The sequence below is a fragment of the Rhamphochromis sp. 'chilingali' genome (assembly GCF_963969265.1).
Source record: "Rhamphochromis sp. 'chilingali' genome assembly, chromosome: 3".
Taxonomy (NCBI): Eukaryota; Metazoa; Chordata; class Actinopteri; order Cichliformes; family Cichlidae; genus Rhamphochromis; species Rhamphochromis sp. 'chilingali'.
Genome location: NC_137931.1, coordinates 22284413 through 22309035, shown reverse-complemented (window position 1 = coordinate 22309035; position 24623 = coordinate 22284413). Strand labels below are relative to the sequence as shown.

The 24623-nt window shown below is 40.6% G+C and overlaps 2 protein-coding genes across 3 annotated transcripts in view; one reads left to right on the top strand and one right to left on the bottom strand.

Annotated features, from left to right (window-relative positions):
* The window catches only part of gpd2 (glycerol-3-phosphate dehydrogenase 2 (mitochondrial)), a 37760-nt gene extending 25938 nt beyond the window's left edge, over window positions 1–11822 (bottom strand). The window contains exons 1-4 of one of the 2 annotated variants that reach the window (XM_080878799.1): window positions 11675–11822; window positions 6171–6277; window positions 858–1029; window positions 13–137 (exon numbers count right to left, since the gene is read on the bottom strand). In XM_080878799.1, coding sequence (XP_080734925.1) covers window positions 13–137; window positions 858–1029; window positions 6171–6272 — 399 coding nt within the window. In that variant the 5' untranslated portion in view covers window positions 6273–6277; window positions 11675–11822. Of the gene's footprint in view, window positions 1–12; window positions 138–857; window positions 1030–3893; window positions 4504–6170; window positions 6278–11674 lie in introns of those variants that run through there. The other variant, XM_080878800.1, reaches the window with a different exon arrangement.
* Window positions 11823–12336: 514 nt separating this feature from the next.
* Window positions 12337–18843, top strand: LOC308393967 (nuclear receptor subfamily 4 group A member 2-like). The gene is made up of 8 exons (XM_080878048.1): window positions 12337–12510; window positions 12594–12639; window positions 12792–13615; window positions 14737–14866; window positions 14968–15125; window positions 15233–15432; window positions 15547–15725; window positions 18043–18843. Exons 3-8 carry the CDS (start codon window positions 12797–12799, stop codon window positions 18300–18302), a joined length of 1746 nt encoding a protein of 581 aa, XP_080734174.1. The 5' UTR covers window positions 12337–12510; window positions 12594–12639; window positions 12792–12796; the 3' UTR covers window positions 18303–18843.
* The last annotated feature ends 5780 nt before the right edge of the window (window positions 18844–24623 follow it).

The window sequence follows — 24623 nt, the reverse complement described above, 5'->3', positions numbered from 1 at the left end:
GCACAGAGTAACCTGCTCGTAGTCCAGCTTCATGATGGCCTTCTGCAGATAGCGGACTCCACCGTGGATGAGCTTGGTGCTTCGGCTGCTTGTTCCAGAAGAGAAGTCGCTTCTCTCAACGAGAGCAGTCTTAAGGTCTGGGGAAAATGACACAGCGCCTTAATGATAACGGTATTAAGAAGAGCCTTGTTTCCTTCTTACACTAAAACTTAAACTTATATAAGACCTAAACCTTACAGACGATTAGCTTATATGTCACCCGAAAACTTCAAGGCAAAAAACAAATAAACAGACGGCTCTTCGCTCTGATGAATCCGGTTATTATCAATACAAGTGAAAAATGTTGTTCTGACCTATTAACTTCAAAGTCTGATCTGCGATAAATGAGCTTCATCAGCTCGCAGTGAATCTATAAACCTGTAGGAGTGACGGCTTTTAAATAAGTAAGGGCCACGTCATAAACGTCTGCCACACAGTAATGACTAAACATAAACATGGATTTAATTGCAGCCAACTTTTACAAGCCCAGTACTCTGTACATAATAAGACCTGAAATGAACTTAAAAGTACCAGGTACTGCCACCTAAAGGAAAACCCTAAAGTAAGTAAAGTAAATACTCGTGGATTTAGATGTTGAAAGCAGTGCTTCTATGGATGTGTGTGTAAATCGGTGAATAGGACATAAGCGATATGAGAACCAGTCCATTTTGCACAGTTGCAGAATCTAGAAGAACCTCTTAAAAAACTGAAGCATAGAGTACAGGACCATCATAAACCTTCGACCATGATTCAGTGAGAACACTTCCAAAGCCTAGTGAAACCTGAAAGCAGAGACACCCTGCTGATGGCGGGCTTACTGCGTGTGACAGCGTCTAAGGCACATCCTGCCCCCGTGGCCCCTCCTCCGACAACCAGAACGTCGAACTCCTCTGTGTTTGTCAGCGCTGCGAGCTGCGCCTGCCGAGAGGGGAGCTCATCGATGAAGGGAACCTTCAGCTCTGCTTCTGCCGCCACTTGGGCTAACCGAGCCTGGATGTGACAGACACGCACATGGATCAGCACGAACACAAAGAGCACGAGGCTTTAAAGAGACACGGGCCCTTCGTAATGAATGCGAATCAGCTAGCTTTTCTATGTTAGACGTTAAATTAAAAGAAAACGTAGCAACACTTTCCTTGAGGTGCGTTTGAAACATTATAAGCACACTGCGAGGACATGATGCTTGCACCATAATCACGTCAGAGTGGCATGGGACATAATGCATAATGACTTGCAATCATTTCAATACATTATGCATTTGGATTGACTGTGTAATGAGATTACTGTAAGACATGTTTACAGTATAATAAGCAATGTGGCGGATGGAATATAATGCATGTATGGGAAAACAGTTATGACTTGATGGATGATCATTGCTCTTAATTGGCTAAAAGGAGTTTCTACAACATGCTGAACCTGAAAACCTGCAGATTCTGGTGAACAAACCGGCTGTTTATTATTTTAATGTTGCACAACCCAAGTGACTATACCACATATAGAAAAGTAATTATGTAATTGCAGCACAAATAAGGCTATTTTATGTGAGTATATCCAATATTATACTGCTCCTTTGAGTACTTTATAGTTAGTAAATAAGCAGTTGATAAAATAGGGATAAAAACCTACTGCTCGCCTTTTCTTGAGCTAAATTGTAGCAACACTGCATCTGTACCTGAAAGCTTTTTGACATAGCCAGTTACGTTCTTCAGCAATGAAACTGCATGGTAAATGTCACGAAAATATGTGGCAACTTCTGCCACGTAACAACAATTATGACTCAATCAGTCGGGTAAACACCGCAGGGCTTGAATGTGCAACATTTTTTGTTTACTAAACACCTGCACAGGTCGCCTGGTGGGATGCAACCCGTCTCCAAACAGTGACAGTCCAACTTGGACTGGAATCGCTCTTAGATTGGCAAAGATTTACAAATAACTGCTGTCTAATTTATAAATGCAGAGAGATTGCTGCTGCGGTGCCATCAGTCTGAGTCGCAAAACTCTCTTACAATATCATCACTTTCCAATATTGTACTCGACTTAACTGGCTGCCAGCTGGTTACGTTCCTATATAAAAGTAAGGTTGCCGAGCACCTATGGCTTTTTGCGGTTAAACTGCAGTCCTGCAGGAACATCTGTTTCAAATCTATGAGGTTCTGACTGAACTCTGAATGAAAGTAGTTATTATGAATTTCTGTCCATGCAGAAAGCAAAAGATTTACATTGTTTCACTGATTCCCTACACTTGGTTGTTGTATTATTGAAAACAGATTCTATGCATGTGCCACTTTAACCCCATTCAGTCAAAAACTGATAGCAGACCGACTCCACCTTATTGCTGTTTTATCGCCATCTTCATGCACCGGTCGATTCCACTGTGGTCTCTGTCTCTGAAGCACCCAGTACAAAGGCAACGAGATCGCAAGTTCATTGCACACACAGTCGTGCTCTGGCCTAAGCAGTTTAACATGGTTGCGTATTTCCCCAGTCGAGTGCTTATGTCACTTTTCCCCAACTTTAAAAAAGTTGATGTTCTCAATCAAAAACCTGCAGAACGTGGCGTTTCACGTAGATGTGGGCCATCTTACTTTCCACCTCACTTGTTTCCAACTTCCTGCTGCTAGCCTGGGCTGCTCTCGGAAGGTCCTGCAGCCCAGGCTAGCAGCAGGTGGGTGACTGCAGGCTTAGACACAGTTAACTGAGGCACATTAACAATTTTTACTACATCACCCTGACGCTTCACTTACGAGAAAAGTCTCTTATTACTTCTCCCATCATCCTTTTAATCACTGATGTTAATTATTTTATGTTGTTGGCTAGCTGTTAATAAATAAGTAATAAGTAGGTAAATAACGACAAGCTGGTGGTGTGGTGCTGGTAACAAAATGTTGCTCATCACCTACAGATATCTTCTTGCAGGGGCTCAGGTTGGTAAAGACTGAAAGAAGTTATTAGGGGACTGTAAAAATGGTCGAGTTACCAAAGTGACTACAGATGGCATTTTTAACAAATCAAATTTTGAGCTCTCCGGCTCAAATCTGAAAATTGTTCTTATGAAGCTACTTTTGGCAGAAAGTGGAATCACAACGTGCTTATGATGTCCCACGACAAGTGAAGTGTTGCTAATACAAAAAAAAAAAAAAAAAAAAAAAAACAGAACACATTCCTGGTGCGATTAGTTGCAAATCAAAGAGTGTGGAGGGTTACCACCTGCTGCAGCATGCTGCTCAGCTTTACAAAAATAAAAAATTAATAAAATTAATTCACACTGCAGGCTTTTAACATCGCTTTTGCCCACTGTCTGATTAGCAAAATAATGAATTTAAAGAAGAAATAATCACATCTACAATAAAAAAGAAAACAGCTCTGACACAAGGATGCAGGATTTCTCTTCTAATGAAATATTTATTAATTTTCTTTTTTTTGTTTAGCAGTTCGAGCTAAATGATTGCATCAAGCTGCTTTGAAGCCACCGCGGCATTTGACTTGCAAATACCAGCAGGCGTTTTTGTAATTTAAGCCTGCAGCCGCAAACAAGACCATGATATAATCATTGTCTATTTCTGATGATGCACATAGACAAACACCACCGCAGAATTAAGCGACGGTGTGTGCTCCCAACCCCCCACCTTCCCCAACGTAATCAAGTTAAGTCAAAGAGTGGCGCAGCCAGGCCCACGCTAATAGCCAATCGGCCGCTGTCTTGAAAACTTCTCCAAGCCATGTGCCCTTGCTAAAGGAGACAAGACGGACATTCATCTCATCAGCACTGCAATTACTGGGATTAGAGGCATGCATGATTACAAACTATTGTGAAAAATAATTATATTTCATCAGGGTCGACTTCTTGCTTACCAATCCACGCTTGGTTGAGAGGACGGCGACGGGCAAGAGAAGACATTATCGCACCGGGACACAAAGCAGAGTTCACATTAGGTTGTGCAGTCAAATAAAGCCTGGTATGTAGTTGTGTGGCATGCCTATAATAAGCCTAAAACACGTCATAAAGTCAGTGGGAACAGCTGTTTAGGTTTTTTTTGAAGAAGACAAGCTTGAGACTGGAGGCTTGAATGTAAAGACATCATCTATTCTTATCTTTCCGGCTGTTCTCAAAGATCCTAAATCATCATTTACTGTATGAAGAGTTTTGATGTCGCCTGTGGATAAACACAAGATTCGCAAAGCATCAAATGGATGAAAAAAATAAATAAAAACAACAATAATGCACTTTTTTTTATTGCTCAAAGTTAAATGAAGGAATTGATACCCTGACACGTCTGTTTTTGGCTACATTGGACAACATTAGTAGAGATACAGGCATGAAGTATGGGCTCATTATTAGGACACAGAGACCTACAGTTCCACCAAATGTACAATCCAGGGACCAGGGCTTCTCAAAGTTTTCATGAATGAGCACAAATGAGGGCAACAGAGGATTAAAAAACTTTACTGTTTGTAATCTCTCTGCTTAGAGGATGATGCTTGTATTTCTGAGTGACGCCTGGAGCCTACTTGTCCAAGAAGATGCTTCCTTGCTGTTGTTCAGAACTACAGTTCCTCTAACGGCCACTTGAGGCTGGCTACAAAAGTGGGTCAATCCTCACATACTTCACTGAACAAGTATGGCTAGTCGGAGCAAACATATTACATGTTAGATTTTAACCCTTTGTGGATCGTTTCATCCTTCCTTTTGGCTAATGGACGCTTTTGTGTAAGGTTGCTGCTGTGCTTTGGATCATTATCCTATTACATGACATAATTTGGCCAACATTTAGCTGTTGGACAGATGTCTCACATTTGACTGTAGAATACTTTGGTATACAGAGGAGTTCATGGTCGGTCAGCTTAATGACTGCAAGATACTCTGAGGCTGCAAAACAAGCCCAAATCATGACCCCTCCACCACTGTGCTGACAGCTGGTATGAGGTCTTTTTGTTGATATGGCACATTTATGAAGTCCTGTGATTTGTTGAGATGTAACTTTGCAAGCCTAAGCTGCACAGCCAAGTTCTTTTTTTTTTTAGAGATAAAAGGCTTTTCCTGTTCAACTCTCCAAACAGGCCACACTTGTTCAGTCTTTTTTCTCATTTTATTGTCACGAACATTTCTTCGTTTTTTTGCACTTTCTCCAAGTATTGCATGATCTGACCTTGGGCTTAATTTGCTGGGAGGTCTGTTAGTAGGAATATTGTGGCATTGAGTTAACACACGGAAGAATTTATGCACCTTCAGAGGTGCTCACATTTGCAGATGAGAAAATAAAGTGAATTTGCTTAGCAGCACCTGGCTGTTGCTTAACTTCTTGATTTCTATGGAACCAGTGGCAGTGAACTTTCTTTCTTCTTCAACACTACATGTATGATTCATGACCGTGATAAAAACTGTGAATGAATTAAATGTACAGCGGAGGATTCTTGCAAATTACCAGGGACCGCCACTGGCCTGCAGGCCACACTTTGAGAACCGTGGCTTTGGCCTAACTTTCAGTCTTTATGCTAAGTTTGTTGGTTGTTAAAAGTAGCTTCATATTCAGAGAAGTGACATGACAGTGGTATCAATTTTCTTATTTAACTCTTGGAAAGAGCATAATAATGAGAGGGGGGGGGTCAATATTCCCATTATAGCAAAAAATAAAAAATGCTAGTGACAGGCACTTGACTTTTATGTTGAAAAGCCAAATGCTAAAATGGCCACACCTCCATGGCGAGTGGGTAGGCAGTGAGCCAGTGGAGGAAGCAGAATGTGAGGGTGATTACTTCCATTTTACAGCCTAACAACACTGTAAAACCTGATGCTGCTGTGGCCGATTATACTATTTGTAATCACCGTTTCTGTGCAGCTCAAGGTCCAATCACGACCTCCTGCACAGCAGCAAGTGAAGCATCAAATACAAAGACTGAAAACACACCCAATAGACCTCAAACACATTCCAACATCTAGACAGGACATGCCCTGCATGGCACTCCCTTCCTAAAAAACAGATGTCTGCCTCTTCTTTTTCTTTTGTTAAGGAGAAGGAGCTCTCACAAACTATAAACTATTCCATGCAAAGTGAAAGAACATCTGCGTGGATGTCCTAGCCAAAAACAAAACTGAAAGCAAACATTTGTTGGAGCGAGTTTTCTTCTTACCTGTGTCTTTCTGTACTCGATCAGCTGTGACAGGCCAAACGCCGTGGCAACCGCCCCACCGCCTACAAGGGCCGTCCGTTTCAGAGCCCTCCTGAACGCCATCGGCCCTGCAGTGAAGGTACAGGGCAGGACAGAGACAGAGAGAGAGTAGAGACACCTGGGTTAGCAGGCTTTTGACATGCCAGGCATGCCAGTCTGTGAGGTAGTATGCAGATAAAGGGAAGGTGGGAGGGTCCAAAAGCTGCAAGTCAGGATGAAAGAGACAAGTTTATTCGCCATGTGACATTTAAAGTATCGGAAAAAACAACTGGCAAAATTATCAATAAGGAAAATACTGTTAGCTAAACCTCCTGAATGGAAAAATTATTATGTGTATCCAGCAGAGCAGGATTAAATGGTATTGTATAGTGCTTTACTTGGTCCCTAAGGTCATTCACACACTGGTGATGGCAAGCTACATTGTAGCCACAGCCATCCTGGGGCGAGGCTGCCGGACACTGGTGCCACCGGGCCTTCTGACCACCCGTAGGCAACGGGTGAAGCGTCTTGCCCAAGGACACAACGACCAAGACTGTCGGAGCCAGGGCTCGAACCGGCAACCTTGCGATTACAGGACAAACTGCCAACTCTTGAGCCACGATCGCCCGTCAACACATTCAGCACACTTTCATAAGTAACTGCTGCCCAGCAGGGCATTCAAACTGTGGAGGAAAACCAGGAGAGCTGCAAAAACTTCAAGTTTCAGGCGCTCTTCTGAGTCCTGTTAAACATGCAAACACAGACCTGATCCGAGGAAGTCGCTTACGTTGATTTTATCTTTGATGACAGCTGTCATGGCTTTTGTGTTTCTATGCTAGTTTAGTGGCTCCTTTTGTTTTTGAAAATGTGTTTTTGCTATTTTCCCTCATCATTTATTTTATCCTCTGTCAACAGTCTCTCTTTATATTCCACTTCATCTTCTTGGTATTGTAATATTTAGTCACCATTTTTTGTGATGTCTTTCTGTTTCCTTAGTTGGGTTCCTGTGGTTGTCTGGCCCTCCCCTTTTTGGAATGTCATTCTGTTTCTATCGTGTTTCTATGTTTGCTTATTTGCATCAAGTCTGCATGTCTTAGTGCGTCTCAGTGTTAGCCATTTCCTGTTTTATTTTGATAGTCTTGTGTACCTCGTATTGAGTTTTACCTTCCCTATTTTACCTGATGTAAGTTGTGTTCCCTGGTGTTTCCCATCTCCCTAGTTACCTGTTGCAGATTTATTTTCAGAGTCTCTCTCTGTTTTTTGTCGCGTCCTCCCCCACATGGAAGTGTGTTTTCACTGTCCAGCACTCTCTGACTTTTCCTCCAAGTAAGTTCCCTGTTAAGCATATTTTTGGCCTTTTGTTTTTAATGGACTGCTAGCAATAAAGCTGTGATTTTATCAAGTCCTGTCTCCTGAGTCTTGCATTGGGATCAACTTCTTGCTTTCCACACTGCTGAACCGTGGCAATAGCAGCTAAAACCTGTTTAACTTCAAACAAAGCTAAAGATTATAAGGTGAGATGTGACATGTAGGGTAAACGGACTGTTCTCTCTGTTGAGGTCAGGAAAGCGATTCCGCTCCCTGAAGACCAACACAGAGAGACTGAGGAGGAGCTTCTTCCCGCAGGCGATACGGTCTCTCAATCACACCACCACACAGTACTGACCCACACATATGGTTCTTACACACACACTGGACTTTCTGGACATTGTTTTCACTTCATCACTTAAATCACTTTAAGCATATTTGCACTGCACAAGACATAATGTGGATTGCACAACACTGGTCACTATATTCTTCATTTCCAGTTAATACTTGTACAGTATTTTTTTTTTCTTTAGGTCACGAGCAGTTGTCTAAGCATTTCACTGCATATCGTACTGTGTATGACTGTGTACGTGACAAATAAAAATTTGAATTTGAATTTGAAAAACATGTTCAATTCGATGTGGATCCTAATGCAACGGCTTATTTCTACAACAATATCAGCATTTTTCCTGACCACTCAAAAATGTTTTGGCATCCCACTAAAGGAAAACCACCAAATTTATATATTAAGTTTAAATAATGAAGAAAAAAACACATATTTTTGGAATTTCTAGCTCAGATGAGAGAAGGCATAAAAACTTCAGAAGAAAAAGATCAGAAGACTTACATTAAATGGCCTTGGGGCAGGCCTCTTCATTAGCCTTACATCATAGCGGTTGCCTGGTGAGCTAAATAGGTGATCACTGTTATTTCTAACAAGTATGGATTTTAGTTACTCATATTTATAATATATTTATATGTATATGTGGAACAAAAAGGCTCACTCTCAACCAAGAAAACCCCTGAATGTGAATCCAAATTCCATGTCTACTGGAACATATCAGTAAATCATTTAGATGTCCACAAACCTTTGGCCACTAAGTGTAATTCTACCTGTGTAAAAAGGGACTATAGAAGGAACAGTTTCATCATTAATCTACCCATCGATTACTGCCTAACATTACACGATCATCGGGTGTATAAAATGGTAGCAAATAGTAAGTGCTGATGTTTAACAAAGAAAAAAGCAGCAAATCTCAGCAAAGAAGAAGCAGAACTTTTTAGCATCAAATGCATAACATGCCAAAAAAACATAATTTCTTCAGCTCTCTGACAAAGGAAGTATAAAGTCTAACCAGGTTACATGCAGTAAATAACTATAATTAAAACTCATCTGGTCAGGTTTTACAGGTTACATCAGAGAAAATAATACTTGAAGAAAATGCAACTAAAATTGATCCCCAATGAATATGATGATGTTGACTCTTTAATATTCTGATAATGAGTCTGTGCCGTAACGAGCACGACGTGACACACATTGCTCTGCACGCCGGCCCACGAATTTCAATTCCCATCAGGTGAGCCCCAGTAAAGTATTTGCATTCCTACTGTAACGTACGCCGAAAAACAAGTTTCCAGGGAGCGCAGTGCACCGCAGCAGATTCTAATGCATTTTAATAAAGCAGATGGCCCAAAGGTCAACAAGCAGTTTGCTGTAATTAATGACCTATTACATGTAGCATACCACTGTGGCAGCCAGACATTAGCCACACAAACGCTGTCTTTTATTATTTTTACTGCCAACTTTTGACCAAATTCTAAACTTTACCTCTCAAAACAACAACTACAAATTAATAACAGTATCAACTTTTTTCACACCTATAAGTCAGGCTGAAGTTTGCCTTCTTCTGAATTTTGTTTGGGTGAATTAAAACATGTTCAAAAGACATCAAAATCAAACAAACAGTCATTTTGCTTGAAGTGTCCAGTCCCAGTCTGCATTTTATCTTCTAGTTATTACACCACGATGTACCAAATAGGCATGGACTCTACAGGGCTTCAAGCAGTCTTTGAAAAAAGATTTTAGTCGAAGTAAAGCTTCTGAACCTTCACGTCAAAATGAGCCAGCTGATGCGGTGTGGTATCTAAACAGCGCCTCCCTTTGAAAGTTTCCAAGCAAGCCTGGATGGAAAGAAGCCAAGGGACACACCCAGAGAGAGTACATCAGTAAATGCCATCTTAGTTGTTGACTGGGTTTAACTATTAATGGCGATCGTGGCTCAAGAGTTGGGAGTTCGCCTTGTAATCGGAAGGTTGCCGGTTCGAGCTCCAGCTTGGTCTCGGTCGTTGTGTCCTTGAGCAAGACACTTCACCTGTTGCCTACTGGTGGTGGTCAGACACCAGTGGTGCCAGTGTCCGGCAGCCTCGCCTCTGTCAGTACGCCCCAGGGTGGCTGTGGCTACAATGTAGCTTGCCATCACAAGTGTGTGAATGGGGGGATGACTGGATGTGTAAAGCGCTTTGGGGTCCTTAGGGACTAGTAAAGCGCTATACAAATACAGGCCATTTACCATTTATTAGCAATTACCCAACAGCCAGATATCAATTAACAAAGCACAATTTCGCTATGTTAACTTTAACTAGGCTAAATTACGCAATCTGTGTGAAAACCTGCATTAAGACTAGGTGAGTCTGACAAATTTAGCTCAGTGTGCAATTTATTGCCTCCAAAAGTCCAGCAGGGGGCGACTTTCCTACTTTCAAAAACAAATCTGACAGCCCTGATACGTCTTCCTTGACCAATGGCCTCAGTAAGCACTATTCTAATATGTTTATGGTCCCAATCACAAGTTTAAATCATTACTTAAAAGAACATGATGCTAATTTTGAAGATTAAGGTCCCATTTGTGGTCCACATCACTGGTCCACATAATGTGGACACCAACAAAGTGACGATGAAAATAATTAGCCTGACGTTTCACAATGAGACCAGTCGCTCCATCGTTCCACTTTTTTTCTTTTTCCAAAAAGAAAAAAATCTTTTCCAAAAGTGTACAAATGTCATGCTATGTTTGTGCTGGCTACGTGTTCAAAGATTAAACACTAGTTTGTTTCTCACAGACAGGAATAAATTATACCAATTAACTAAAAACCCTCAAAGACAAGGTATTGCACCAGCTGTGTGGGGCAATCTGGAATATTTAAACATGAGCACTAGCCCAGACTTTCACAATCGGTGCCTCCTTTAGTGCTGTGATGTCAAACTCAAAAAATCTATTACATAGCTATTTACTTTGGTGTAGCATGAATGGCCATGTGGGAGGTGTTTATCAGTTAAGATAAAGCTAAAACCTTTGAAATATAGTTAAAAGGCCAAAATGTACACCCTCATTCCTGCTTTTTGAAGTTGACCGGTTGGAGTCCAGGCCGATTCTGGCCCCCGGACCTCAGGTTTGACACCCCTGATTTTGTGAGTGAAGCAACTAGGACTCTTAAACTCTATGTTATTAACATGGCACACCATATTCATGCCACTACTGGTGTCTTCGTGTCACTGGGGAAAGTCACCAGCTTTCACTTAGAGCAGCCTGCAGGCTCATTATGAATCCGGAAGAGGAGGAGGGGGTGATTTTTATGAAGAAACACGTGAAATTTGTGGCTTTTTCTTTTAATTCAAAATGTCCTACTTGGGAGTGTTTGCTTTTAACAGCAGGTGGTGGTATACCGATGCAGGTACGCCGGGCCACACAAGAGGAAGTCGGTTTGATCTTTAACTGTTGTCCTGCCGTGGATCAAAATGTAAGCGATCAGTGTCGGTGTGGTCTCTGAGGGGGGAGATTACTGTTGACCTTCGCCTTTACGTTGTAAAAAAGAAGAAGAAGAAAAAAAGGCTACATACACTTCAAAGGGTGTGTGAAATATTTAGCCGTTCACGCGGGCTTAAATAGCCTAAAAAGACACGTAAATATGGCCCGTGTTTAGCTCCACGAACACGATAAAACTGAAGGGTAGTCTCTCAGCCCTATAGCGGCTAGCGAAGAAAAATTCGCAGATGTTCTGCTTTTTTTTCCTTTATTGGGGTCGGGAAAGAAAAGGAAAAACACGGGTTAGACAATCATTTAGAGCGGCTTTAAAATGTCCGAAAATCACTGGGTGACACAACAAACATTCCCACTTACAGGACTTGGTGCTTCGTGGCTGGATAAAAGTCGCTCGGGGCGATGCAGGGCGGCGACTGGGGGCATCGGTAGCTATCCAAACCGTAGCTTGAGTGAGCGCTTGACAGCTACAACCAGGAAGCCCGGCGGGCACGTCGAGCGATGTCGGGGAGAGCCAATCGGAGGGCGGAGCTCGGCTGAGAGCGTCCAATTGGGTTCGAGCGGAGGCGGTGCCACGTAAATTGATGTAAGGCAAAGGCAGGATTGCGCAACTCCGCTCTTTTCTTCATCCTCCTTGGGGATAATAACAACGAGCCAGCTGTCGTTTCCTCTGTTATTTAGGACAGAAGGCGTGCACATATAAGTAAACCAAGCACCCTGCAGATTAAAGCATGTGTAGTAGTATTCTTGTGTTTTTAAAAACTACATAAAAAGTGTAATTTTATATACTTTTACACACGTTTACAACTAGATAAGTCCAATCTGAATCCCCCACTGCAGCCGTACATCTATTAAAACTACATTAAACTTAATTATAAACATAATTTCCAAATTCACTGAGCCGCTTTCTAACCACACACACACACACACACACATACTCACACACACACTCTCTCACACCACCCCTCTGTGGCCAGTGCGTGCGTAATGGGGCTTGGAGCGCGTAAGCACGTAAACAAAAGCACATTGTCGGTGCCACTGGCAGCCAGTCTGCAAAGCCAAAGAGTGGCTGAAGTGAACAGTCATTTCCATCGCTCCGTCCATACAGCCAGAGAGCTTCAGAAGATCCACGAGCAGCAACACAGTAGGGATGGGATTACTCACCAGCGTCCTCCCGCACTGGATCCACATCTAAGGTAGTGGAAATGTTACTCTTTTGAGTTTAAATGGGGGGACTGGGCTCGCTAACAAATTATCTGTTGTTTCTGTTTCGTGCCAGGAGACGTTTGGGGCACAATAGGAGGTTGTGGAAAATCAATTGTAAGGTGAGTTTGCTTGTTTCACCTTAAAAAAAAATATTATAATTAAATATATCAACAAAAAAGCATTGACGGTGAATTCCAGCGACATTGCCTCACTAGAGCATCACTTTATCGCACTTTTAAACACGTTTCATCATCTGCGTGTGTTGTTGCAGTGATCATGCCGTGCGTCCAGACCCAGTGCGGCTCGTCGCCTCAAGGAGCCAGCCCAGCCTCCCAGAGCTCCGGCGGAGAGCGCAGCTGCGACTTCCTCACTCCGGAGTTTGTCAAGTTCAGCATGGATCTTACTAACAGTGAAGTGTCGGCTGGAGCCTCGGGCCCCACCTTCGGCCCCCTGGCGGACTCTTACGGCTCTGGGTACGACGTAAAGCCCCCGTGTCTGTTTCAGATGCAGGTCCAGGGGGAGCTGCCGTGCGTCAAGGTGGAGGATGCGCACGGGTGCCCGCGCTATCAACCGAATCAGCACCCAGCGCACCAGTCAGACGAGCTCCTTTCTTCCCCGAGCCCCGTTTATTACTACCGCTCCCCCTCCCCGCACTCCTCCCTCACGCCCAACTTCCAGCTTCCGTCGGGACACATTTGGGAGGACTCCGGCTCCCTGTACAGCTTTCGGCAGGACTATTTGGCGACGCACAGGAAAAACGCGCTGTCCAGGTTTTCCCTGCTGTCCCTAAAACACGCGCAACACGACGGCCAGAGTTTGTCCACGTGCCAGGTGAAGTTTGACGGAGCTCTGGCGCACCAGCAGCTGGAAACACCCACCGTTTTGGGCTCCACCGGCCTGGGCAAACAGAGCGGTGTTGGATTTGCTCACCCACTCCATCTCGCGCACGGCCACCACTTTATGGAATACCAAACTTCTTCTGCGCCCGGCCGAGGACCGCTGAGCTCAGAGGGGGTGTGCGCGGTATGCGGGGATAACGCAGCCTGCCAGCACTACGGAGTGCGCACCTGCGAGGGCTGCAAGGGGTTCTTCAAGGTTTGTTTTCAGTGAAGGCTTAATACAAATCTGCAGTTTTAAAGGAAACTCTGAAGATCTGAAAGTTGTTTTTTATGGATATTTACTCCCTTTTTTAGCACAAAAGTCTTCCAACATTTCTGTGAAAAATATGATGAAAAAATAACTACACACCCACGGGAATTATATCCCATAATGCAACTCTAATTCCAAGTAATTGGCTATAATATAAAGCTTCCCCCGGGGAGCTCTGACCGGCCTTCTAAATTGGACAATAGACTCCAGAGGCACGTTTTGTTCTCTTGGTCTCTTGACACGCGCGTTAAACGTCGCGAATGTCCTGTATGAAAATGGTCACCAACGTGCCGTGAATCAAAACCTTCTCCTTCGTCTTTCACTGGGAGATTCCCCGGGGCCAGTCTCCAAATTATGAATGACCACGACCCTCTATTTACCCAGACCTGCCTGTCCGACTGCTCAGTGCCTCAGATGGCCCACAGGAGCAAGAGTGCTGCCACTAATTTTGAAGGAACAATTTAACCCCTTGTTAGGTTACTTTTACCTTTCTTATCTTTCTAAAATGGCTCAAAAGTATTTTTTTTAACAATGAGCCCTCTGAGATGTATTGTCATGACAGTATGTTTATAAAAAAAAGTCCGCTATTACTATTGTTATGTCTCTTCTTGTTGTTTCTTTCATAGGGACCTTTTTTTTTTGTTCCTTTTTCTCATATTAGATCTTTTAAAAGATCCATATGGCTCCATATTTCAGACTAATCCACCAGCACACGTTTCTAGAGACCAAAATTGTGCTTTAATTTGAAAATTTTACAAGAAAATTTCCAAAAATCTCTTACTAGAAAAAGAAAAGGTACTGTGTAAAGTTTTAGTGAACAGCAGCAAGTGGTAGATGTGTTTAGAGCACTGAAAGTTGTTTCAAGTTTTTAAGAAACACACCAACAAGTCAGATTTTTATTAACCAAAGAGTCCTTTAACCATCAGGTGTGTTTGCTGGATCAGGAAGAAGACTGATGTAAATTCGACCACACCTCAGCCCGAGAGCCATGAACCTATTAAAGTGCAGGATTGTATTTTTCAAAAGGTATATAGAGTAATATGCAGATTCTTCTTCTCTCTGTGCAGCGCACAGTGCAAAAAAATGCCAAGTATGTGTGCTTGGCTGCCAAAAGCTGCCCTGTGGACAAACGCAGAAGGAACCGATGCCAATATTGCCGTTTCCAGAAGTGCCTCGCAGTGGGAATGGTCAAAGAAGGTAAACTGATAGAGCCAAAAAGCTTCTTAAACCATTATTCTTGGTGCCGTTTAGGAGGTCAGAGCTGAAAAGTGTCGCCCTCTTCATCTTTTCCTCTGCAGTGGTGAGGACAGACAGCCTGAAAGGTCGAAGAGGTCGCTTGCCGTCCAAACCCAGAGCTCTTCCAGACGCCTCCTCACCTGGCAGCGCCCTCCTGAGCGCCCTCATCAGGGCGCATGTGGAGTCCAATCCTCCACCTTCTCGCCTGGACTACTCCAAAGTAAGTAGAACTGACACTGTTGATATACGACTAAGACATAGTAGAGTTATAATCATTGGTATCCTCCTTCCTTCCAATCTGATCCGACCGGTGACCTTTAAATGCAGTTTAAAGAGAATCCAGGAAGTCCCCCAGGAGACGATGCTCAGCATGTCCGCCAGTTTTATGACCTCCTGACCAGATCGATAGAGGTTATTCGGGGTTGGGCGCAGAAGATCCCGGGTTTCACCTCTCTACCTAAACATGACCAAGACCTTCTCTTCTACTCTGCCTTCCTGGAACTTTTTGTTTTACGGTTGTCGTACAGGTAAATAACCTTTTACACATTTTATATAGAATTTATTTGCCTATTTACTTATTTATTTATTCACCTCTGCCCTCCAGCTTCACACGTTAACCACAGGCTGTTGTAACATTTCAGATCCAACCCAGAAGAAGGGAAACTGATCTTCTGTGACGGGTCAGTGTGGCACCGGCTCCAGTGTCTGCGGGGCTTTGGCGAATGGATTGACAGCATTGTTGAATTTTCTGCCAATCTGCAGAGGATGAACTTGGACGTCTCCACCTTCTCCTGTATATGCACCCTCGCCCTGGTCACCGGTGAGACGTTCAAGAACATTTTCCGCTTCATGCGATTTACAAAGCTTAAAGACATAACCGATAAATGCTACATTCAAGTGACCCTGGATTATCTATTTTGATAATATTCAACATGGGAATGTTACCATTTATAATATTTTTTGTCATTAACACAGCTCCAGTTTAAAAAAAGAAAAATCAAAATAAAGATAAAAGAACAATATTGTATAATCAGTCACATTATTAAATCATGCCAGGATGTGAAGCTTTAATTTACTGAGGATAAACTTTCCTGAATGTGAACTACATGTTTAAGGGATGACAAGTAAGCTGGACTGATTGTTATTGATTTAGTTTCTCTAAATCTAGAGAAAATCTAGCGAAACTTGGCAAAAGGTGTGCAATTTTACATAATTTGTGACGCCATGTTCAAATTCAAATTCAAATTCAAATTTTATTTGTCACGTACACAGTCATACACAGTACGATATGTAGTGAAATGCTTGGACAACTGCTCGTGACCTAAAGAAAACAAAAAAGGAAAAGGCTATGAATAAGATAGGAAATAAATATGAAAAATTAAAAAGGGTAAATTTAACTAGGAAGGAATAAAATATAAATTAAGGTTAAAAATGAAATAACTGTACAACACAAATTAGAATGAAGGGTAATTTAACTGGGAGAATAAGATAAAATATATAAATTAAAGTTGAAAATAAAATAACTGTACAACAAAATACACAATATAGAACTATATAAGAATGTATGAAGAAATATAAATAAATATATACACAATAACAGCAGCGTGATTTAAGTAATGAAGTGAAAACAATGTCCAGAATGTCCAGTGTGTGTAAGAACTATATGTGTGGGTCAGTACTGTGGGGTGGTGTGATTGAGAGACCGTATCGTCTGCGGGAAGAAGCTCCTCCTCAGTCTCTCTGTGTTGGTCTTCAGGGAGCGGAATCGCTTTCCTGACCTCAACAGAGAGAACAGTCTGTTGTTGGGATGGCTGAGGTCCTTCACAATCTTGTAGAATGATAAGTGCAATAATTAGTGTAACTGGTTTAAATAGTTATCTAAAAGTTCCAAGTAATTAGCCCAGATTAAAGGGTAATGGCTGGAAATAGTGAAAAAAACAACAAACAACAACAAAACAATAGTTTGTTTGACAACTTGTTGATAAAAGTTATGGATAAATTGTTAGTCATTTAATTATGGTTGAAATAGTTAGCAAATTATAATAACTAACTTTCTAGTTAAAATAGATAAATATCTTAAAAATGATTTAAAAGTAATGGATACGTTTCTATTAGCTAAATATGACTGCGAAAAAGTAAAGACAACAGCTAAAGTTAGCTAAAAGCAAAGACGTAATATTATATAGAATCTTTTAAAATAACAAAAATGGTAAAAACAAAAACTTTTGGGGAATAATTAGTTTAAGGTAATTTAATAGTGTAATTTGTTTTTTTAAAAAGTGGTTGAAATAAAGAAAACAGAATTGATAAAAGTAAATTGTTTAAATAGATTTGTTAGCAACAACCAGAGGCTCAAAAAATGTTTAATTAAATTTATTGGATAAATGTTTGCTATAATTAGCTAAACTTATCAGCTAATTAACATTACAGACAGTAATGATTGGAAAAGCACTGACACTACTACCTAAACAAAAATCTCTTTAGTCTACAATTTATATGATAATGGTTGAAATGTGGTTCATATAATTAATAAAAAAAAAAAAGTTAATATGGGATAAATAGTTTTTAAATTGTTATTAAAATTAATAGTTAGCATAATTAGCTAAACTGACTACTAAAAGGTTAGCTAAAAGTAATTGGGTAGAAAAACTAGTTAAAGCTAATTTGAAATAGTAAAAGAAAACTAGTTGAAATAGCTAAAAGTTTGAGAGAAATGAGTTTGTTAGCTAAGTTGAGGCCCGATAAGTGGGCTTTAAAATTGAATAAATTATTAATATAATTAGTCAAACCTATTTGCTAACCAACAGTAACAGATAGCATGGCAAAATCTTAGCTAAACATAATGACTGGAAAAGTATTGAAAATTATACCCAAGCAAAACAATCTTAAATATGCGATTTATAAGATGAATTGAATGGTTGAAATTTGGTTGATAAAACTGAATTTTTAAAAGTTCACATTCTTTGTTATTTTAGAACAAAAGCCTTGAGATGAATGTAGCTACCAAAAGTCTGATTTACAAGTAGTAATTTTACTTAATGAAATTATTGTAGCACCAGTTAAAAGGTAATAAAAGAATTCAATATATCCTGGTTAACTTTGTAAAGTTAGTTCATTTTTTATTTAATTCTCTACAGAGCGGCATGGACTGAAGGAGCCAAAGAAAGTTGAGGAGCTACAGAGCAGCGTGGTCAGGTGCTTGAAGGACGGTGGGACAAGCGCGGATGGAGGCTCGAGCTGTTGGTCCAATCATTTGTCCAGACTTTTGGAAAAGCTGCCGGAACTTCGCACTCTGTGCATCCAGGGCCTGCAGAGGATTTTCTACCTGAAGCTGGAGGATCTGGTGCCGCCACCAGCCATCATAGATAAGTTATTCCTTGACACGTTGCCATTTTAGAGACAAGAAAGGAGACACACAGGGAAACGGTTTTCTGTGGTTTTCTCGCCGAGGACACTGTAAGACCCCTTTTGCTTTGTTCCCGATAATAATTGCTGACTATCTGGATGTTGTGCGCAAAAAAATAAGAAACAAAAACATTTTTAAAAAGTTATACCGAACCAGAAGATCACATTGGGATGAGAACAAGTGAAATGAGAAGTGGAAGCAATTTAATCCAAGAATTGTGACCACTTAATTTCTAAATATAACTTCACTGAAGCATGCTGATGACTTTGAAAAAAAGGATTAATTTCATTGCAAGACTGAAATAAGCTTTTCCTACCATTATTACTCTGTACAGCGTGATTTAATGAGCCCGTCAGGCCAAGATTATGGACTGCAAGTGACTCAGACGACTTTATTTTACGCTTTCTCCTGCTACTCATTGTGTACAAAGGCATTTTGATACGAGACAAGGCGTCCCATCATGTTTATTAGTGATTAATAATATTCATTAACCTCTGTTGTCTTCTCAGAGTAAGATGTCATTGTCCACACTTTCATAAATAAAAGACTAAATGAAGTTACACTGGCTGGACTGCTGGGCCTTCTATCATTTATTTGAAACTATGGTTGGACATTTGATTTTTAATCGCAGGAAATGCAGAGTCCCTTTAAAAATGTTATACTGAATTTAATAACAATTCTAATTACAATATATAACATTTAATTCAACTTTCTAACACCTACTGTTGTAAAAACGCATTCTTAAAGAGATTCAATTATTTTATTTTGCTGTTAAATTTTAATTATGTTTTCAAACTTATATGTAAGTTTGCATTTTTTAAATGTACCTATTGCATAGACCAAATTTATGTCACATTGTTTTTATGCAAAGGTCATTCTTTCTGTACGTGTTGGTTCGTATTAATGCAATTTTTTTTTTTGCTTATTATTTTTTATGCATGCAAAAATGCCATAAAGTACTCACCCATACGAACACATTATGGGTAGCTGGCTGCATTTGTGTGAAATGCTGCAACACAGTTTATTGAAAATTTGCACGATTCATGCAGGAAACAGTAAATATGGATGCTAACGCCTGCCAGTAAGATGAAAAGAAGTAAAAGTAATATGAGCAGTGTTTCTCCTCTTTAGTTAATTTGCCAGTTTTTTCTGATAAGTAATGAGAAAAGCAAACTTTGGAGATCCATTAAAAAATAAGCTATAAGAAACCGTATGTGTGCCTGTATATGAATGTAAAGGTCACACTGGCACTGTTTTTTCAAAGTTGGCAGAGTTTACACAGAATTTTCCAAGGCATGACTGCGTGTGTGTGTGCGTGTTTGTGTGTGTGTGTGTGTGTGTGTGTGTGTGTGTGTGTGTGTGTGTGTGTGTGTGTGTGTGTGTGTGTGTGTGTGTGTGTGTGTGTGTGTGTGTTTTCTGGCCGTCGGCTGCCTGACATTTCTGCAGCCCTTTGGTTAGATGTGGCATTAAAGAAGTCAGTTTCTGCTGCCGTTGGCAAAGATAAAGGCCCAGGATTCAGCATCTACACCAAGAAAGGCCAAACAGAGCAAATAAATGGAGGCGCCGGTGCTGAATATATCCTACGACCTCATGTTGCTCCTGTCCATATGATTAAAATCTCTTCTAAAACATCACATTTTAAAAGACTTCAGTGAAAAGCCAAATCCTTTAAACAGCAGCCTAAACATTTTTAGTCATACATATGTAAATATTTCAAGTTATTCCAGCTGATTTGTACTCTGCAGCTGGTGACATGTGTTCTCTTCTATCTGGCTGAAAACATTGATTTCATGACTTGAAAAAAAGGTCTTATAGGATGATGTTCCCAAGGAGGTTTTAATAGGCCTGCAGGTCGATATCTGGGGCCGTTCGGGTGCCCCGGCGTGGCGAGCTGAGATAGAGATAAATCGATAACGGTATCTGAGAAACATCCAATTTATTCTGATGATGATGGTGACTGACAGGTGCAGAAAGCGAGTGCAATACAATAACTGATATTTAACAGCCAAACAGTGCTAGTTCCTATAGCACCTTTATAAATATGGACATTGAATTAAGGTCACAGACAGGAATGTTTTACAAAAATTAGCCTATAGGAAATCTATTGATCCACAAAGTCATGCTAGAGCATTATCGCATACACAGTATATGTCAGTGCCAAGTCCCTGCAGTACTGTAATACACTGCATAACCAAAAGTATTTAGACACCCCCATCTGGAGCTTTAAGGAAACTTGTGCAGCTGTTACCACTGGATCCCAGCCTCAAAGAAGATGTTGGCTTGAGTTTGAAATCATTTGCTATTCATATTGCTAATAACCAAAGAGCAAAACTACAGAGCACAAGAAAAAGGAATTAAAAGTTCTTTCATGCATGGTCTACACAAAGATCAAGCAGCAGACAGTGTACCCAGGCTGTAGCTCATTGCAAAAAAGCACTTTTAATGTCCCATAACTGATATCAGGTGTAAGAACAACATGTAAAAGCACCTTTCATGTTGCATTTATGGATATTTAGCTCATAAAGGCCTCAAAGACTCCAAAATTCACTGTGTGTCAGTTAAATTAAATACGAAATATGGAGTACAAAAATAGGAACAAATGTTGAAGTAACCGGTACCCAATGATTTACTAATATAACATCTCCTAGTTGGTTCTTCTTTAATTCATCACTATCACTACAATAGTCCTGGAGTGATTAAGAGAAACAATGTGAACAATGGATCAACTACTTCACATTTTTATGTGATGTGTTAGCTTTGATGTACCCTCACTTTTAGCTAATGTTGTAGTCCTGTGTTGTATGGTGCGCTGACATGAGCAGCTAAAGGAGAGGATGCTGCAGGAAATTCATCGATAATTCACAGATGCAGCTTGCAGATTCTATCCGCCAGGATTCTCTTCCCCCCCTTAATTTCCCCAACTGTCCTAACAATCGCTTCTCAAACCTGTCATTCTGCAGCTTCTCAAAAGGCACCAGCAACTGCACCAGCTCTCTGTCACTGGAAATAGGTTTTGTTAGTTTAGGGAAGATGGGTTCAAGCAAACTCCCACACAGAAGGCTGGGCAGGAATTTTGAATGAAATGTACAAACTGAATTCCCCCAAAAGGTTGGTACGCTGTGTGATGCAGTGATTAAAAAAACGTATAAACTCATATTTTATTTGCAGTAGAACAAAGAAAGCATATTAAATGTTTAAACTAAGACAGTTTAATATTTTAATGAAAGGTTTAACTCGTACATTTGATTAAGTAAAACAGTAAAAGGTTGGAAAAGTAAGTGCTACCTGAAAAGAACGAACATCTTGCAGACAATCAAGTTCATTGGCAGCAGGTCAGCAACGTGATTGGGTATTTTAAAAAAAACAAAAAACCCCCCAGCATTTTAAATAAATCACCAAAAAAAACACAAATTCTGGAACAATTTCAGAATAATGTCCTGTATGTATAGACTTTTGAATATCTCATCATCTACAGTCCATAATATCATCAAAAGATTCAGAAAATCTGGAGGAATCTCTGTGCGCAAAGCACAAGGCTGAAAATCAGTACTGGATTGGGATCTTCAGGCCCTCATACAGCATTACATCAAAAACAGTCACATTTCTGTTGTGGACATCAGTGAAAGAGCTCAAAAACACAAAAATAAAACTCATAAAAACTTGTATTATGCAAAGAAGATGTGTTACAGACTCTTGTCAAAAGAAGAGGAGTTGCTGCACAGTGCAAAACATCTGGTTTGTATCATTCTACAAGTAATCATTTGTTTTATTTTACTCCTTTCCGTTTCCACTTCCCATTTCCTCCTGCCTTCTGTATGTCCCTGTCTGTCACTTACTTTTTGCCAGCATTACCCTGGGAATACACTGGATTTAATGTCACGTTCCCATCACTGTTTTGTTCCATCCTTTGCACAGCTTCAAATCCCACTGGGAGCATTTCAGAAACAGAGCCTTTAGTTTGTGTGGGGTCTTTTATTTTGAAAATTCCCTGGATTCCCTATGTACTGCTTGTATCTGACTTCCTGCCCTCTTCACCTGCTCTGTGCAGCCTCCTAAAAAAATAGACCTGGCACCATGGGGACGCTTATAAAATACACAAGGAAGCATTGTGTTGAGTTGGCGCGATCAGCTTCAGTGGCATGTCAGAGCCATCAATTCAATTCAATTCAATTCAATTCAATCTTTATTGGCAGACTACATGTCCATAAAAACAAGACAAGAAACACACACACACAACTCCCCCCCCCCCCCCCCCCCCCCCCACACACACACACACACACAACACAAGGTATACCATTAAATATATATATGTATATAAATAAGTATATAAAGCATTTGTAAAAATATAAAACCATAATATACATAAAACACAATTACTTAAAATAAATCAATAAATACACAAACACTTTAACCAGTGCTTTCTGAGACTGGATGAGTAACGGGAACCACTCACTGTCGGATCTGTAAGTGCTAAAATTATACTGTTACTCGAACCATCCAGTCGTTCTCTAAAACTGAACATTAACTTTCTTAAAAGTGCTTTAAAAGTCCAGACACCCACAGCTACAAACATCTGACTGGCACTACCACTTCTAGGTATCCTGCAAAGGATTCTCATCGCATCATTATATGCAACATGCAGCTTCTGCATGCTACATTGTTTGTAGGATGACCACAAGGGGGCAGTATATAGCGGTGTGCAATACGCTTTAAACAAAGCCACTTTAACTGGAAGTGAACAAAAGCTGAATTTGCGTGCAATAGTATTTGCCTGCACATAGAGCTTACATCGTTGTCTGTATATGTCATCATCATCATTCATTTGCTCAGTAATAAAGTGACCGAGGTATTTCACCTTTTTATGAACTTCAAGAGTTTTTTGTGCCAGTTTAAACAAAGGGAAATTTAGCTGTTTATCCTGCTTGGTTCTACATATCAAAACAGCACTTTTAGCAGCATTGTACTCAATGTCATATTGCACACCATATTCAGTACAGACATTAAGAAGATCCTGTAACCCAGCACTGCTTGGACTAAAAACAACCAGGTCATCTGCATACATAAGATGATTTATCAGTGCTTCACCTAATATACACCCAGTGTTACAGGCTCTCAGCTGTATGGACAAATCATCGACATATAAATTAAATAAAATTGGAGACAAAATCCCACCCTGTCTGACACCATTGCTGACACCAAAGGGGGCAGAAATACTGCTTCCCCATTTAACCTGCATGTTCTGATGAGCGTACCAGTAAGAGAGAATCCTCACGATGTATTGAGGAACTCCCCGTGTCTTCAATTTATCAAAAAGTTTTCTGTGGTTCACTCGATCAAAAGCCTTAGAGGCATCAATGAAACACATGAGGACAGATGAATTTTTAGCCCTATACAACCTGACTATTTCCTTGAGTGCACATATGCACATGTCAGTGCCATGCTTTGGTTTAAAGCCAAACTGATTATCCAGAGAAGAGATGAACACACTAACTCTATCAAACAGGATTCTTTCTAACACCTTAGATAAAATACTGGCTAGTGCAATTGGCCTGTAATTATCCAAACAGCTCACTTTTGCAGCTTTGTCTTTCATAACTGGTACCAGTAAAATACACAGCATTGAGTCTGGTAATATGCCATGAATCATAAACCCAGTGAAACAGAGTGCTAAAAGAGGAGCTAGCCTTAAACTAGCATGTTTTAAATGTTCTGCAGTGATGTGATCCAAACCAGAGGATTTATTATCAGACAACCTATGAATGGCTTCATATACTTCATGTGTCCTTACACTTATTGTGTCATTACTCATGTCAAGATTGTCCTCATATGGATCACTTTTTATACAGTTAAACAACGCACTGTAATGCTGTCTCCATAATGCTGCAATGTTATCTGCCCCAGAAACACCTTCAACAGTTGATGGTAGAGATGGTTTACAGTTATTAAGAGCTTTCACCTCTTTCCAAAAATCTGCCATATTATTACACAACATTTTCCTGGCCAAAGAATCTGCTCTCAGCATTTGCTCATTTTTAGTTATAAAGCGAACAGCGTACTTATATCTGGCATTCGCACATTTTTTCTGTTCAAATTCTGGGCCTTGTTTAGGTCTTCCAGCCATGGCCCAACATTTATAAGCTATGTGAGCTTCATCATGGTACATGGATACATGTTCTTTCCAGCCAGGTCTGATGTTAGGTTTCTTATGCTTATATTGTTTATCAAGCAGTGTGCCACTTTTATACAGAGCAGTCACTATATCATCATACATGGAGCAGAAGGTTAGTTTTCCCTCATTGTGGTTTTTACTTC

Coding starts and splice junctions, on each gene's coding strand:
- LOC308393967 (XM_080878048.1), top strand. CDS start 12,797: ATGCCGTGCGTCCAGACCCAGTGCGGCTCGTCGCCTCAAGGAGCCAGC. Junction 14,867..14,967: donor AGTGGGAATGGTCAAAGAAG/GTAAACTGATAG, acceptor TTTCCTCTGCAG/TGGTGAGGACAGACAGCCTG. Junction 15,126..15,232: donor CTCGCCTGGACTACTCCAAA/GTAAGTAGAACT, acceptor CTTTAAATGCAG/TTTAAAGAGAATCCAGGAAG.